Here is a 16,168-nt window from a genome sequence, read left to right as displayed (position 1 = left end):
CTGACAAAAAGGAGGAGGTAGAGAATGTGGAGGGGGAGCTGGCAACTATGCGAAACAGTAGATGCAGTATAATCATTTCAGCAATGATTTGTTTACATTTGACAAGAAGAATTACCCCAGTGCTCACTCCTATGTTCTCATTATTTCTGGCTTTTTCTAAGAAAGCTACTTAGCTCAATGTAGCATAATTCATAATGGCTAAATCTTGGAAGCAGCCTATATATCCATAAACAGATGAATACATAAAGAAAATGTGGTATTTATGTATGATGGACTACTACTGTGCTATGAAGAAGGGTAGATATGAGTCATTTGTAGAAAAATGGTGCATCTTGAGACGATAATTTTATGTGAACTGCATCAGATACACAGCTTCAATATCACATAGTTTCTTTTACATGAGAAACACAAAGTATAAATGAAGAGCCAAATAAAAGATTATATGAAATATGGAGATAGATCTTTGCAGAAACAAAGGGAGCTAAGAGATGAAGGGAAGTGGGATGTAAGAGAACAGTGGTGGTGAAAACAGAATTAAGATGTCTTATGTTCATGGACTAGCTCACCGTGAAAAAAGTAATCATGTACTGCAAGCACAAGCTAACACAAATACGAATTTAAAAAGCTAAAAAAAATAAAGGGACCTCAAGTTATCATCTGAAAAAAGTAGTAATAGTGTTTTGTTATCGTGTAGTCCATTCCCTTCAGGCACAAGATAGCTGTATGTGCATCTACTCAACCTGTTGGATGCTGGACTCAGGTTCTTTCAGGTAGTATTTCAGCCTGAGTGGAAGGGAGGAGGACTAAAAGCGCTACTTCAGTGCTTTTCTTAGGCTAACCTTTCTGTTTGCTGCTGGGTAGTGTTTTCTAATCATGAAGATAATGGGTGACAGAAATGATCCTGCCAGTTGAATCATTCAGTTAAATTTATTAATCCACATGTCCTTCTGGGTAGCTTAAATGAAAAAGTAATAAGAATGGCCATTTTAAATGAAAAAGTAATAGGAATGACCTTATTTAGTAAATGTCAGTCTAGCTCATTTGAAGAGCTTCCTCCAAATAAGATCTATGCCAGTTTCTCCCTAGTTAGCTGCCGGATGCAAAGAACATTTTCTATTCTGAGCAGATAAGCAATTACACAGAAGAGCTGAGCCCTGGTAGGAGAATATGCAAACCCACCTTGTTCCACTTCCTAGTTTACAAATACCAGCTCGTTGAGAAATCATAGCATTATCTGATTAAAATGATGAGAGACTTCAATGCTGAGAGAGAAAAATCAGGCTTCCAACAGGGAAGGCAGAAAAACAGACACCAAGAGCAAGCATGAACACTCCCCCCTATGTCCTTCCTCTGTAATCTCAAGGGCAGGCTAGTTGCTTAGCAAAAGCTCTGAAAAATGACCACATTTCTATCATGAATGGATATTTCTAATCCAATGGGCTCTTGGATACAAACTAAATGGATTTGTTTTTTGACATAAAAATATTTTGTTTTCAGAGAATGTATTTTCAGTGCTTGCCTTCCCAGACTGCAGTGATCTGGAGTCAAAGATACTGTCATCCCAGGCACTAATATGGTCTTCTCACTATGTGTGTCTAGATTTCTACCATGGAGCAAAAGACTTAATTTATGGGGTTAATATCTTTTAGGGCACCATGGAGATCAGAAATTGTGCCTTCAGTTTTAATTAGAGCAAGTAAATATCAGGTCCTTAAAATAAAAATGTAATATTGAAGGAAAGTTTATATATCTTTATAATATCTTTCTGCTAGGAGCTAAAAGTAAGGAGATTGTTTAGCCTAGAATAAAGGAGTTATATTAGATGCAAGGAAGATAGTTACTAGTATTAGATTCTAGAATGGGGAACTAAAAGATATCATAAAATACATTGAGTGGCTTCAAAAACAGACAGAACAAAAATTTAATGTGGTGAAAGTAATACCCAATCAAAAGACAGAAGTTAAGCATCTTGGCTTCACTATAAAATTCACTGTGCTGAACAATGGCAAATCATTTCTTCTCTGTGCATACCAATTTTCAAATCAATAACATGGAGGAGGAGTTGGACTAGAAAATCTTTCTATGTCTTAACGTCTATTAATTTCACATATTCATTGAAAAATTATTTATGGCATGCTTTCCATGTTCTAATTATTGTTCTAGGTTCTGGGAATGTAATAGTAAACAAAACAAGTAAAGTATCTTCTCTGGAGAGGTGATGTTGGTAACATACATATGAAGTATGATAAAAATATGGTGAACAATAAACTTTAACAAAGATTAAAAGGCATATTGGCATTAAACTTCCTTTATGTATTCCCCCTCATTTTGAGCATTTATCCCATCATTTTTGCCACTTTCTAAAGCAATTCAAGAAGTTCTCTTTTATGTCTTTATATGATGTAATAAAAAATACAGTGAATACTGCAGATGAAAACCATCCAATGGAAAGGCAAGCTCATGAAAACATCATGTGCACTCTTGTACCTTATTCCCTGGATGTGTTGGCATGTAACTTCTAAATGTTTTCCATTGTCAAAATGACTATGAAAGGTAAATGTTTTGCATTGACTTATGGCAGTGAGGCAGCCATGACTGCAAGAAAAGACATTCACAAAGGGAGACTTTCAGAACTGCTTCAGAAAGTGGCAAGAATGATGGGATAAGTGTATTTGATATGAGGAGGAGTATTTTGATGGAGCAGTTCATGGCAATGTGTCTTTCACTGGAATAAATTAAAAGATATTTAAACAGTCACTATATATTTTTATCATACCTTATGTAATCATTGGGGTGGTAATAATGCTATAAAGAATCCTGAACCACTGGGGGACTAGGGAGCAACTTGGTGACATTTTACAAAAGGGCTATCAGGGAATGCTTGTCTGATGAGGAAGCACCGGAGTACACATGCAAAAGAAAGGAAGGAGTTAGCAGTGCAGATCTGTGGATGAGAGACATTTCAAACCAAGGCACTGGGTTTAGACAATTCCTGTGAGGAGTAAGTGTAGCTGGAGCCCAATGGGCACAGGAAGGTGACACAAGATAAGAGCAGAGACAGGCAGGTGGGCTAGAGCATGCAGAGGCTTGTAGACATTAGCAGGACCTCTGCAGAGATTTAAGCAAAACGGACTCATTCATGTTTCAAAAGAGTGACTCAGTCTCTTGACTAGATTATGTAAAATCAAGAGTGAAAAACAGGGAGACTAGGTAGGAGGTTGTTGTGATTGTCTGAGCCAGATAATTGTAATTGTGGTTTTGCGTAGTGCGAAGTGGTAGGGTGGTGACAGATGACTAGATTCTAGGGTTGTCTGGCATGATTCAAGGTCTAAAGTCTCTGTCAAGGACATCTCACAATTTGTCTTTTCTTTGAGCACTTTCCAGACGTTATGAGTGTGTAATTGCTCTTCAAACACCTCAGACAGGGCAAAGCTTGATTTATCTATTCTGTGAATTCTGTAACTTGCTACCTCTTCTCAAGTCAAAGTAGGAGAAAATAACCTGAGTCACAGACAGTAGGGGTTGTTGCCAGCATCCTCCCGGAGAAGGCTTTTCTGCTTTGAACTTGTGAAGGTTGTTATTTCCTGGGGTCAATGTCATTTTGACTGCTGGAAGATAAAATGCTATAAGCCTGTACATTACCCATAATTTTTCTCACAGACAGGACTACCTGATTGTCAACTTGCCACTGGTATTGTACTGTTGTGTGTCCCAAACGAAAAGACATTTTTAATCTTCATGATAATATCTCACGGCACCAAATAAAATAAGAATTTGGAAATTATCTTGATTAGCTCATCAATGTAGACTATTTGGAAATATTAGACTAGTAATAGTATAGAGTTCTGGGTTTTTTTTTTTTTTTTTTTGGTGGTACCAGAAATTGAACTCAGGACCTTCCACTTGCCAGGCAAACACTTATTCCACTGAGCTATCTCCCTGGCCCAATAGTGTAGACTTCTCATGTCACAAATTTTATTGAGCTTGTATATTTCCTTACCCTTCAGGAAACTAAGATAAATGTTTTCTAGTGTAATTTGACCCCTGGCTTCTTTTATTTTTCGAAATAACAATTCTGTCACCAATAAAAAGTCTGGGGTTAATTAATGGAACTGTCCTAGGAATTTGACTTGAAACTGTCTCATTGCTATTTATTTCTCAATAAAAATATGGAAAAAAAAGTCTGGGGTGAAGGAAGAGAACGGATAAAATGTACTTTCACTATTGCGTGGGTGTTAGAATTCATTACTAGGCTAAAGACTAATTACTTTTCTTGTTTGTACGCCTTTTCTACTTCACTTAGGTTTGAGGTGCAGGCCTTTCTAGTCTTACGCTTCCTTCAACTCAGTAAAATACAGCTATAGTAGCAGTGTGGTTATGCCATTGTTTGATTCAGATACTGAAACATTAAACTTCAAACTTAATGTCCTGTGACTATAGTATTTAGGGCCTTCCTCCACAAATTGTATCTCATGAGGGGAACATGAGCACTGAACATTGTTTTCTTATCAACTCTTCACTTAGGCATCACTGTTAACAAACTACAGCCATTTCCACTCTCCACATCAGTGCTTGTTAACTTTCTGCTGATCAATGTACCATCCACCTCTTTGTTTTTTTCTTTCCTGAAATGTTCTCCCCTTGAAACCTACTGCATACTGATAATCACATGGCCCCATATGTTGTCCATGTCTCATATTTTGGATGATGTAGCACATAATTTCTTGCTGCTTTGTTACATGTCCTAGTTTATTGTTATTGTGTAGAACAAATTTGGTACTGGGTCATGTTTGGTGTTCTATGGAATGGTGGTTGGAAAGATGTCTCTGAGTTTTGTACTATTTCACACTTGAATTTGCCTACAGTGAGAAGAGGTAAAATGTGGAAGAAATAATCATGGAATATAACACTGAGGAGTCTGAGATGGAAAGAAGACCAAGTAGCGGGAGTGCACAAGTGTACAGGTAAAGTGCAGCAGGGATGGATGTTATCTTACAAACAAGATGTATCTGTCCAGGGACAGGAGAAGAAGAAACTTCTCACCTGGGGTGATAGTTAACTGAGGTGAAAACTTGAATAAGAAACACCTAACTGATTGACTTAACATAGTTGTGGATGTGTCTGTATGATGGACCTTTTGAAAAGGGAAGACCCACCTGGGTGTGGGTGGCACCAACTGACAGAACTGTAGCCTCGATGCAATAAAAAAGAAAAGGGGAAGGAATTCTAATTTCTCTTTCTTCAGAGGGGACCCAGTCTTCACTGGTGCCTTTGGATGAGCACCTTCAGGCTTTCATCATAGAGTCTTCAGTCTTCCAGCTCAGACTCTTTAACATTCCAGTACAGACCCTCTGGCTTCCTGATAAGGACTCACACTGCATTCAGTACTGAGCTCCTGGTCTTTGACATTGACTGGAACTTCTGACTGTCCAGCATGTAGATGGCCCATTTTCATTCTTCCATGCCTACTGCGGGATGCCTTTATAAGTCTCTCTAATAAATCTAAACCAATCTTGTAAGCCTTTGTTGTAAATATATAATGTGTTCCTCTACATGTTTTCATTCTACAAATGGCTTTTGAGAACAGTTCATGTTTTTTTCCTTGTGGAATGTTATGCAGGCAGCTCTGTTTGGTTTACCTTAGACCATATTTATATATTTTGTTTTCTTCCTGAGAGATGAATATTAGTATCTCTCAAGTTGTTTATATCCTTTAGACAATATGTGCATATCTGTTCTCTCCATGAGACTATACATTTCTTGAGATCATTTTCAACTATATCTTATAGTTTTGTTATGAGGCATAAGATTAATAGGTAAAAGTATTTAGAAAATTGAATAGAACTGAATAGAATTAGTTGTGTTCTAAAGCTCTGTGATTAGTGAGTTGCTCTAAATGAACATTACTTATAGCTGTTCTTGCTTTTTGTTCTTTATTGTGTAAGTTACAACTTCTGATGATTCTGATGGGAGAGTAGGATAATAGAGAGTGGCTTGGGAGAGAGGAGACATTTGTATTAATTCAGGCTCAGTTGAGTAACCTTGGACATGTCACTTCAGATCAAGTGATCTTGAGCTCTAGTGTTCCATTCTGTAAGGCAGATCACAGCTATTGATAGACAACATAGAATTTTGAGAGGAGGCAAATCAATTCACTAGTTTGGTTAGTATGATGTCATGCAATCACTTTGCCCTCTTTTTCCAAGTAGAACTGACTGATTTCTTTGTTTTTTTAAAATATATTTTTGTGATGTTTAGGATGATACCTAGGGCCTAATGTATCAGGAATGCAGCTCCATCACTGAGCTGCATTCCCACCTCTGATTTATTTTCTTGACTTGGGTGACAATTGACACAACTTATTTTTTGGCCTAAAAATTTGACTTTAAAAGGGAAGTTCACAAAATAACAATTAAAGCTGTTACTCTGGTTATTAGAAAGATAAAGATATTCTTAGTCTCACATTGGGTATTTGAGATAGCACAGAGATAAAAGTACTACTAATAATATATTGAATCAGTGCCATGGGTGTCATATATTGCAAGTCATATGCCACACATTATGTCGAGTGTTCAAAGCAGTTTTCATGTAAATCTTTTAAAAATATTTTATTTATTTATTTGGTACAGGGTCCCACTGAACAGCTTGGACTTGTAATGATCCTCCTGTTTTCAGCCTCTCCAGGGCTGGGATTACAGGCATGCATCACCATGCCTTGACTTGGATTCAGCATGCCCAGGGTTGGGGCTTCATTTAAATCTTAAAATAAACTACAGTATAGATAATATAATTAACCCATTAGACAGATAATGAAACTGATGTCTAAACAGGGTAAATGACCTTCTTAAAGTCACTGAGTCTGAATTCTTGATTAGTGTAAGATAGTAGGTGCTTAATACAGCTTTTGAATAAATAGATGGTGTTAATCAGCAGATGATATCAGCATAGCTTAACTAGCAAGAATTGTATCTGGAACTATTCTACCACATTCTGTGCATCATTAATTTAATTCTTACTGAAATTCTATGATTTAGCTAGGGCCAGCAAGATAGTTTAAGGGACAAAGTTCAGGCAAGTGCAGGGACAGCATTTAATCCACACCACCACAAGCAGCTTCCTCTGTGCTGACCTTGCCCCTGGGTACACGGAGCCTGCCACTGAGACTGAGTGTGCTGGTACACACCTGTAATCCCAACTCTAAGGAGGCTGAAAACAGGAGGATCACTGTGAGTCTGAGCTGTTAGTGAGACCCTTTAGTAAATACATTTAAAAAAGAAATTTTGAGACTTAGATTCTACTTTTTTCCCTAGGTACAGATGAAAAAACAAGGTTAGTGAGATTAACTGACTTATCCAAGGAAACATGTGAAATAGGTGGCTAACTCCAAAGCCAGTGATGTTTATACTGCTACAGGTTGCAGATAGTTAGCATGGAGACTTTGGCAATCTCTTTCCTTTCTGTTTTTACACCAAGTGTTTGAGATTTACAAGCTAGATTCTATAGTTCTCCTTTCTGTGTTCTAGTCACATTGTGCATAACACTATTGTCCCACTATACCCTGTACAACCTTAACCTGAGACCAATAGGCAGAGAAGAACAGGGTATACATATATGGAGTGCCCTGTTGCTGATTATATGTAATTTCAGCACACTTATCAGTGTTATTGAGCTTTAATCTCTTCAGCTCATCTGTGAGACCAATTTTAATTTAGAACCATCTGCCACAGACAAATGAGTAATTATGGCAGAGCCCAGGGGGGCGGGCCATGGGGAGAAGGTTGGCTTAGCCTCTTTCCGCCTGCCTGCATTGACGCAAGTGACCAAGAAAGCAAATTACTTGGTTGGGCTGTTCATACAGTGGCCAGAGGCTCTACCACCATGTTGCTCAAATCTGTATAGTGAAAAAGTAAAGATGAATTTGTGGTCATACAGTTTTCCAGGTAGCAGAAGGAAGACTATTGCTATCAAGGTCTGACCAAAGGAGGTAATCTGCGAACTAGTCCAAGGTACCCTCAAGTTTTTCCCTGCTACTGTACTGGTGATACTTTATGATGAGTACATTTATTAGGTGGTCTCTCTACATAATGTGACAAGTTATGTGAAACTGAAAGAATAAGACTGAAAATGATAGTTACTGATCTCTATCTAGCAATGCATTTTCTCCAAAATTTTAACATATCTTGATATATGTTTCTCACAACAGCGCCTGAATTAGGTGGGAACTAGGTGTTACTAACTCCATTTTTCATATGATAAAATTGATCTATAGAAAGACTGTGATTTGGTCAATTTTGTTATAGTTTGGATCTAAAATGTGCCCCAGAATCCAGCTGATGGTGTTTTAGAAAGTGACTGGACCATGAGGTCTGTAACTTCATTGATGCACTAATCCTTGATAAGATTGTAAATTGATGGGGTATTGCTGAGATGTGATTGAATAGGAGATGGGGCTTGGCTGAAGGGTGTGGACCATGGGATCTGATTTGGAGGACTAGATCTGGTTCTCAGTTCTTTCTTTCTCTTTGGCTTTTTTCCTGCTTCCTTCATCCCATGAGGTGAGCAGTTTTTCTTTGCTATGCCCTTTTGCAATGATGTTTTTGACTTACCATGGGCCTGAAAACAAAAGTAGCCAGATAATCAAGGACTGAAACCTCCAAAAGCATGAAGCAAAATAAAACATTTGTTTTTTAAATCGACTTATGTCAGACATTTTGTCATAGTGACAAAAAGCTGGCTAACATAGATGATTCTTATTTACAAGTTGGGTAGCAACACAAACTGAGTTAGTGTCTATTCCTTCTGTCTTCTAGGCTAGTAGTTTTAAAACTATATCAACTCTTCAAGAGTCAAGGGGTTATGTGAATGTACATATGGAAAAACATGAGATTTTTGGGTCCCAAACTGGACCTAAATTGAGGCAGCTATATTTGGCTCTGTTTATTTTACATCTAGGTAAGATTTTATTTCATGAAAGACTGCTGCTGAAAATGTTCATACACCACTTCTTTGTATCAGTCTTTCATGTAATGTAATGAGTTGAATTGTGTCACCAAAAAAAGATATGTTTGGTTCTTAACCCTGACTACTGATTTGTGACATTATTTGGAAAAATAGTCTTTGAAGATACAATCATATGAAGATGAGGTCATTCAGATTAAGGCAAACCACAAGTCACAAGAAAAAGGAGAGGGAGTTTTGGAAGCAGACACAAAAAAGAACTCTGTATGGTAATGGAGGCAGACACTGGGATGATGCAGTTATAAGCCCATGAACCTCAAGGTTGCTGGCAACCACAAGAACACACTGGAGGGTCATAAAACAGATTTTCCCTCCAGAAGGAATCAGCCTAACTGACATCTTCATTGCAGACTTCTGACCTCCTATATTGTGAGAAAATACATTTATTTTGTTTTAAAGCACACAGTTTATGACAGACCCCCATAAAAGAAATGTCAAATGTTACATAGACCTCTAACCTATAGGTGGAGATGTGCTTGCTGAATGTGGATTTCAAGCCAATATCCAGAGATGCAGTGGGGCTCAAAAACCTACGTTTTGATAATTTCTCATATGCATGCCATCTGATTGACAGTTGATTTTGAACATATAAAGATATATATTTCCATATATATGATATATAGATATGTTCATATCTATCTATCTATCTATCTATCTATCTATCTATCTATCTATCTATCATCTATCTATCTGTCAAAAAGTAGGGCCAGGGAAATGGCTCAGCGGAACAAGTGCTTCCCTGGCAAGTGCAAGGGCCTGAGTTCAATCCCCGGTCCCGCCCCCCAAAAAAACCCAAAAAGTAACTAGATTTGCTTTTGCCACTGACAGTGCCCCTATAGCATTCCCACAGTAAGTGGCATGAAGGTGGTAAGAATTATAGACAACAAATAGGACAGCATTAGGTCTTCTTTGGTTCACAAATTTTAAACTGATTGTTGAGGTGGTAGTTTAAAACAGCATTCTCACTTTGTAGTTTAGGCTGATTTTGAACTTACTTTGTAGCCCAAGCTGGACTTGATCTTATGGCCATCTTCCTGTCAGCCCCTTAAATATTGGGATTACAGGTGTGGAACCACACCCAGTAACACATTTTGAACACTGAGATGACTTTAAGAGTGTTTACTTATTTACTTTAAAGAGAATATAGCAATACTTGATATGACATTAGAAGCAGTACACATTTAGAAGACCAAAATGACACGTATTTCAAGCATGCTTTTAGTATTACATGTTGCTGTCCTCAACGTTCACAGATATCAGCATATAGAGTTAGTTAGGTGAGAATTCTACTCATTAATGGCTATTTTCAAAAACCTGATGGAAATTCTTAGGCCCATTACCTCAACCATCTTGTTTATATAAATGTATGGTTTTGCCCTTACCATATTTCCTTAACATTCTATAGGGATTTAAATTTTAGAATATCCATGGTTGTTGGAAAATAAAAGTTCCATTTTATGTCTAAAAAAAGAAAAAGGGTATTTACTCTAAGCAATCAAAAATATTCCAGGTTACCAAAATCTATCCCCCAAGAAAATAGGCCCTGATGGTAGGGAGTATGCCAAGATGACACACACACAAGCACACACATGCACACACATATACACACAAACATGCAAGCGTGGTATAGAAGAGTTTTCCTAATACAGTATCACTATTTTTGCTTTAAGGTTTGTTTCCTATGTTGTTTGAAATTCTATATTGTTTCTGATGTTTTCTAATATTTTTCTTTCTCTGCAAAATAAAAATTAAAAAATAAACAAAAGTGCAAGTGTCTGTATCAGTGTTGATACTTGAAACCTGTGCTATCCATTTATACTATGCCTGTGGTCTTCATCTGAGAGTAGTATTGATAGGCTACAGGAGGGGGAAGAGCATAAGGAGACTAGAAGAAGAAAAGCACAGAAGTCTTTCTTCCAGCCTGGAGCTAAAGGCTTTGCCCCATAATGCTAAAAAGCTTGCTGGTTTATTTTCCCAAGAGTGATAGAAGTTATCTGTGTCCAATCAGTTAGCCACATGGGGGATACTCTTCATTAAAAAAGCCATTTGTTTGGATTCCGTGTGTGGAAAGAGGCCCTTCCAGTGAGTGGCCTGCTCAGCTAAATCCAAGGTCCTCCAGGAGGTCTGTGTTTGCTCACATCCTTGATCGCTCCCAGGCAACAAACCTTGTTTCTGTCTCCCAAAAAGGCAGATAGTGCGTTAGCAATGTGGCAGCCGTTGTTATAGTTACTGACATACAATTTATCACAACGACTGTCAGAGCAATGGGGGAAAATAAAATTTAGTGCTGACTGGTGACAGAGGGCTGGGGAAATGAGGAGAAAGAATGAAAGTTGCTGAAGGGACCTGGGAATGGAGCTGATGTGTTCGTGAGCATATGGTATGATATCCAAGCATGACAAAGGAGGACATACACTGGTGTGTCTGGAAGGGTCCTGGCAAAAGACAACTCGTCCCAAATAGAAGTGCAAATGTGGGGCCAGGGAGATGGCTCAATGCAATAAGCACTTCCCTGGTAAGCACAAGGGCCCAAGTTCAATCGCCAGTTGCACCAAAAAAAAAAAAAAAAGTACAAGTGCAATATATCTAAATTTCCACAAAAGAGGAAAGGATGTATCTCAGTATCAAATGAGCTACATATAAGTTAAGCCTTGCCTTTTCCCAGGTAAGGTTATGCCTTAGATTGCACTTTATTATAAGCTTAATTGGTGTTTTTCATCCTGATAGAGCCTCAGCATTTATAAGAGCACTGGAGAAAGATGGGGAAATGGGGCCCATCAAACAAGGAATTGACTTCCTTTCAAAACTCTGCTGGGGCCAGTATTGCTATCCCCCTTTTTGAGAAACTGGTCCTGTGTTTTCTTCTTCCTCAAAAGAGTTATAAGTTAAATGAAATTGACTATGAAAGATCATGTATAAAAAGAAGCCATGGGTATCTATCTATCTATCTATCTATCTATCTATCTATCTATCTATGAGAATCAGGCACTTGATACTGAGCTGCATCCTTTCTTCTTTTGTGTTTTTAAGATAGGATCTTACTAAATCAAGAGACCCAGATTAGGCTTGAACTTGCAGTCTCCCTGCCTGAACCTCCATAAATTCTGGTTTTACAGGTGTACACCACTCTGAACTCTTTCATGTCCTGCAGCAACTACTTATATGTCATCCATTATGTATTAAATATTTGATGAGGTATAAAAGGAATAGGTATGGAAACAGTTGGATATTAGATTTTTACCTCATATTCAAGAAACAGTCTAGTTACAGAGATTAGGAATTTCTACAAGTAATGCTAACTAACAGAACAAAGTGACATGTGATTGGTATCAACTGAAGCAAAAAGCCAGGGGGCTGTAAGATTTTGAAGGGCATTAAGTGCATCATGGAGCACAGTAGCTGAAAAGGCCTAAAGTGCAGATTAACACTTTAAATCACCCAGAGACTTAGCATAGCTCTGAGGACATGGTGCACAGAACCAATTAGTGTTGATGGAGGTAGTTGGGTGGATTACACAGGAACCGCACTCATACCTCTCTGCTTTGCTATTTATCTAAATTCTTCATGCTTATTATTTCCAGAGAGCTAATCCATCTTGCATTTATCTGCCCTGTGTCAAAATTCCTGTACTGGGAATCCTGAGATTTACCAGGGAAGTAGTTTTGCCTAGTCGTTAAAGGGGTTGTTTAGGAGTTGCGTGGGTTTGAATCCTGGATCTGGAATTTACTGTGACTTTTCTTTTCTTTTCTTTTTCCCCATAATTTTATTGAGAAACAAATAGCAATGAGACAGTATCAAACCAAATTGGTAGCACAGTCAATAATTAACACATTGCATACTCTCTTCTTAGTGGTTAATTGCTGTACAAGATGCGGACATGATATCCTATTTACAAACACCATTAGAACAAATCCCTCTATTCATTAAGAGAATGTAACTATATATCTATCCTAACCATTTTGAATACACAGATACAAAACAGACATTCATCGCTATCTCCTTTTTTGTTAAGTTCCGTTATTTGAATATTATAGGTGTGTTAACTCAGCAAAATATTCTAAAAGAGTCCAGTAGCCCATTATAGTATTGGGTCTTCCACTTCGCTGGCAATGTCAGAAACTGTTGACCTGAGTCCCCTACAGCTCAACATAACAGCATGGCTTTACTTCTTATACTTCATTTTTATACTTTTCTGCTGGATGGTACTGTGACTTTGGAAAGTTGACTTAACTATCTTGCTACTTAGTTTTTCTCACTGCTAAAATGGGGATCATAATAAGAGTGTCGACCTAACAGAGTTGCTTGGAGGAAGAAATGAGGTGAGTCATGTAAGATACTTACCATAGTGCTGGATGCATATTATTCATTCATTAAACAAAAGTTTGGTGTGTGTCTGTGGTGTTCCAGGTACTGTTTTAGTGATCTGATTCAGCAGTTAACAAGACAGAGTCCCTACTTTCTTGGGACTGTGTTAAATGCTAATGGAGAAGAGGGGCATTTAGCCCCTTTGCTCAAAAGGCTTTTAATCTAGTTCTTTGTTTTCTATTCTGTCAACTTCAATTCTTAGTCTTCAAGTTATCAATTTATTTTCATTACTTTTATTTAGTTAGGCAAATATCAAAGCTCTGAATACATCCAGGTATTCCATTTGGATGATTTAGTATTTATTTTGTCTCTTATATGTTCCCAATGCTATAAAGAGACAAACTGAAGAGACCTATTTGACCAGAGAGGTGTTTGGAAGGGGTAAGGGACAGACAGAACTGGAAGGCCCATCATTATTGAGTGGGTTCACTGCTAAGCTTTGTGAGTTATTGTCTCTGCTAATGATGATTTTGGATGTGGTTTGCTCCACAAAGGTCTCTGTGTTGGAAGCTCTGTCTTCATTGAGGTTGTGCTGAGGTGGGGGACCATTTAAGAGGAGGATCCTAGTGTGAAGTAATTAGGTTATTGGAGACACTTCTCTTGAAGGAGATTAATGCTGGTGCTACAGGGTGAGTTGGTTGTTACAAGTATGTTGGAATAAAATGAGGTCACTTCACGTACTTGCTTCTTCCCTTATGCATGTGGCCATTTCCCTTTCCATTTTTTTCATGTTATGATGTAGTCAGAGGACTCCTTATCAGAGACTGAACAGATGGGTCCTGCTGATCTTGTATTTTCAACCTCCCTGTGATCTAAATAAACTTTTTTTCTCTATAAAGTACATAGTGTTAGAGTTTTTAAAATGTATTTAGTACAGTGTCTACAGGGTCTCACTACATAGATAAGACTCATAGTGATTCTCTTGTTTTTCAGCCTCCCAAGTGCTGAAATTATAGGTGGGCTCCAACATGCCCAGCTCAATCTTTTTCTCAGTGGGACCTGGGGGTGGGGCTGGCATGTCACACTGGGGATTGAACTCTGGCCTCTGCGCTCTGCCTAAGCAGGCGCTTTAGTCTGCTGAGCTATCTGGCTGGCCCCTTGTCTCAGATATTTTGACATATTGTTATCACATGGATGGGCAGAAATGACAGCATCATTATGCCATTTTAGTATAAATAAATTGGCCTTATGTTCAGCATAGTTTAAGGGAGGGAAAAGGGTAGATAGAAGATGAGTTACTAGATTTTTATGTTAGTCTAGGATAGCAGATCTCAAGCCTAAGCATATTTCAAAATCCTTGAGGACTTAAGGTGCAGCTTGCTCTGGCCCTATCTCAGAGCTGATGATTTAGTAGGACTGTGTTGAGCTTCAAGATTTATATTTTAATAAGTTCCCAGGTCATGTTGATGCTGCATTAGGGACAATACTTTGAGGTTCACTCATCTCAGAGAAAGACAGTAAGAACAGGTCCATAGTGGTATGAGCTGGGCTAGAGAGAAAAGAAAATATGTAGAAGCTATTGGAACAAAAGACAACAGAGAATTTGGGGATTACACAGGGAGGCAAGATAGGCAGAGAAAGATGACTACAGTGTATAGGCAAGATAGACAAAGATGACTACAGTGTATCAAATCTGGATTACTTAGAGAACAAAAGGATCACACAAGCAAAAATCTAAACAAATAGGAATGGATACAGTGTCTTAACAGATACCAGAAAGTACCTGAGGCCTTTTACCCATTTGTGCCTGCACTCAAATTTAAAGGTTTCTTGTGTCTGTAGAAGACAGGTTGATAGGAAGGAGAAAGCCCAGGCCTGTGTTTGGTCTCTTCTCCAGTGACCTTTAATTAGAGGGGGAAAATGAAGAAACAGTGGGCAGGGAAAGTGGAAAGAGCTTGCACAATCTGGAAATGAGCACAGCTCTGAGTTGTTAATTAATGAACGTTTATGTGCAAATATTAAAAAGGAAAAATGAGTGAAACTCAGCATTGGTCATACAGGGTAGCTTTAGGGTACCACTTGAGGTCACTGAAGTAACTTCTGAGATAGGACTCTACAACTCCAGGCAACCCGATGTTTCTAGATTCAAGTCTCTGGGCTTTAGTGCTATGTTGCTCCTGGTGATTTATCAGCCTGTAGGGTATTTATCTTACCTGCTTCTCTCCACTGGGCTTCCTGTAGCTGAGCAGAAGCTCCACAGCACCCACCACCTCCTTGCGGATGGCATAGAGTAATGCATCACCTACATACACGCTGTGGTTCAGCAGTAGCTCCATGATTTCCAAGTTCTCATTCTCAATGGCAATAAGCAGGGCACTCCGGCCCAAAGGATCCATGCAGTTGATGTTCACATTGTAGTAGATCTCAGCCTCCTGCAGGGCCTGCTTCACAGTGGCATAATCCCCCTTCTCCACTGCATTGAGGAAGGCCTTCTCCTCTGCAGAGAGTTCTGTCTCAGCCCTCACGATTTGCAGAGGAATGCGATCTCTGTATGGTGAGTAATTAACCTTCTTGTAGTACAGCTGAGCCATGGTTCACAGCAATTTAGAGAGCTGAGTAAGGAGAAAGAGGAAGACCGAAGATATTAGTTACCTGAAGGTTTCCATTGCTCAGTTATAGAGGGCAGCCTTGCTAAGGGATTGGAAAGTTGCAATGTTTTAATAATACTGCTCCTTTCCTCTTGCAAAGAGGTAGAGCAGAAAATGTCCAGGCTTTTAGGTAAGAAAGATCTGCGATCAAACACTGGTTACATTACATTCCAACTCTGAGAACTCGGATAGGATAC

At 38.5% G+C, this 16,168-nt stretch overlaps 1 protein-coding gene across 1 annotated transcript in view; it reads right to left on the bottom strand.

The window, feature by feature from the left end:
• Trpc5 (transient receptor potential cation channel subfamily C member 5) overlaps positions 1-15,934 on the bottom strand; it is a 166,329-nt gene extending 150,395 nt beyond the window's left edge. Inside the window, exon 1 of the mRNA XM_004640020.1 lies at positions 15,537-15,934. Coding sequence (XP_004640077.1) covers positions 15,537-15,914 — 378 coding nt within the window. The 5' untranslated portion in view covers positions 15,915-15,934. The remainder of the gene's footprint in view (positions 1-15,536) is intronic.
• Positions 15,935-16,168: the final 234 nt, after the last annotated feature.

This window comes from Octodon degus, unplaced genomic scaffold (assembly GCF_000260255.1).
Source record: "Octodon degus isolate 3935 unplaced genomic scaffold, OctDeg1.0 scaffold00117, whole genome shotgun sequence".
Taxonomy (NCBI): domain Eukaryota; kingdom Metazoa; phylum Chordata; class Mammalia; order Rodentia; family Octodontidae; genus Octodon; species Octodon degus.
The sequence above is the reverse complement of the archived record's forward strand: the minus strand, read 5'-3'. Positions and strand labels throughout refer to the sequence as shown.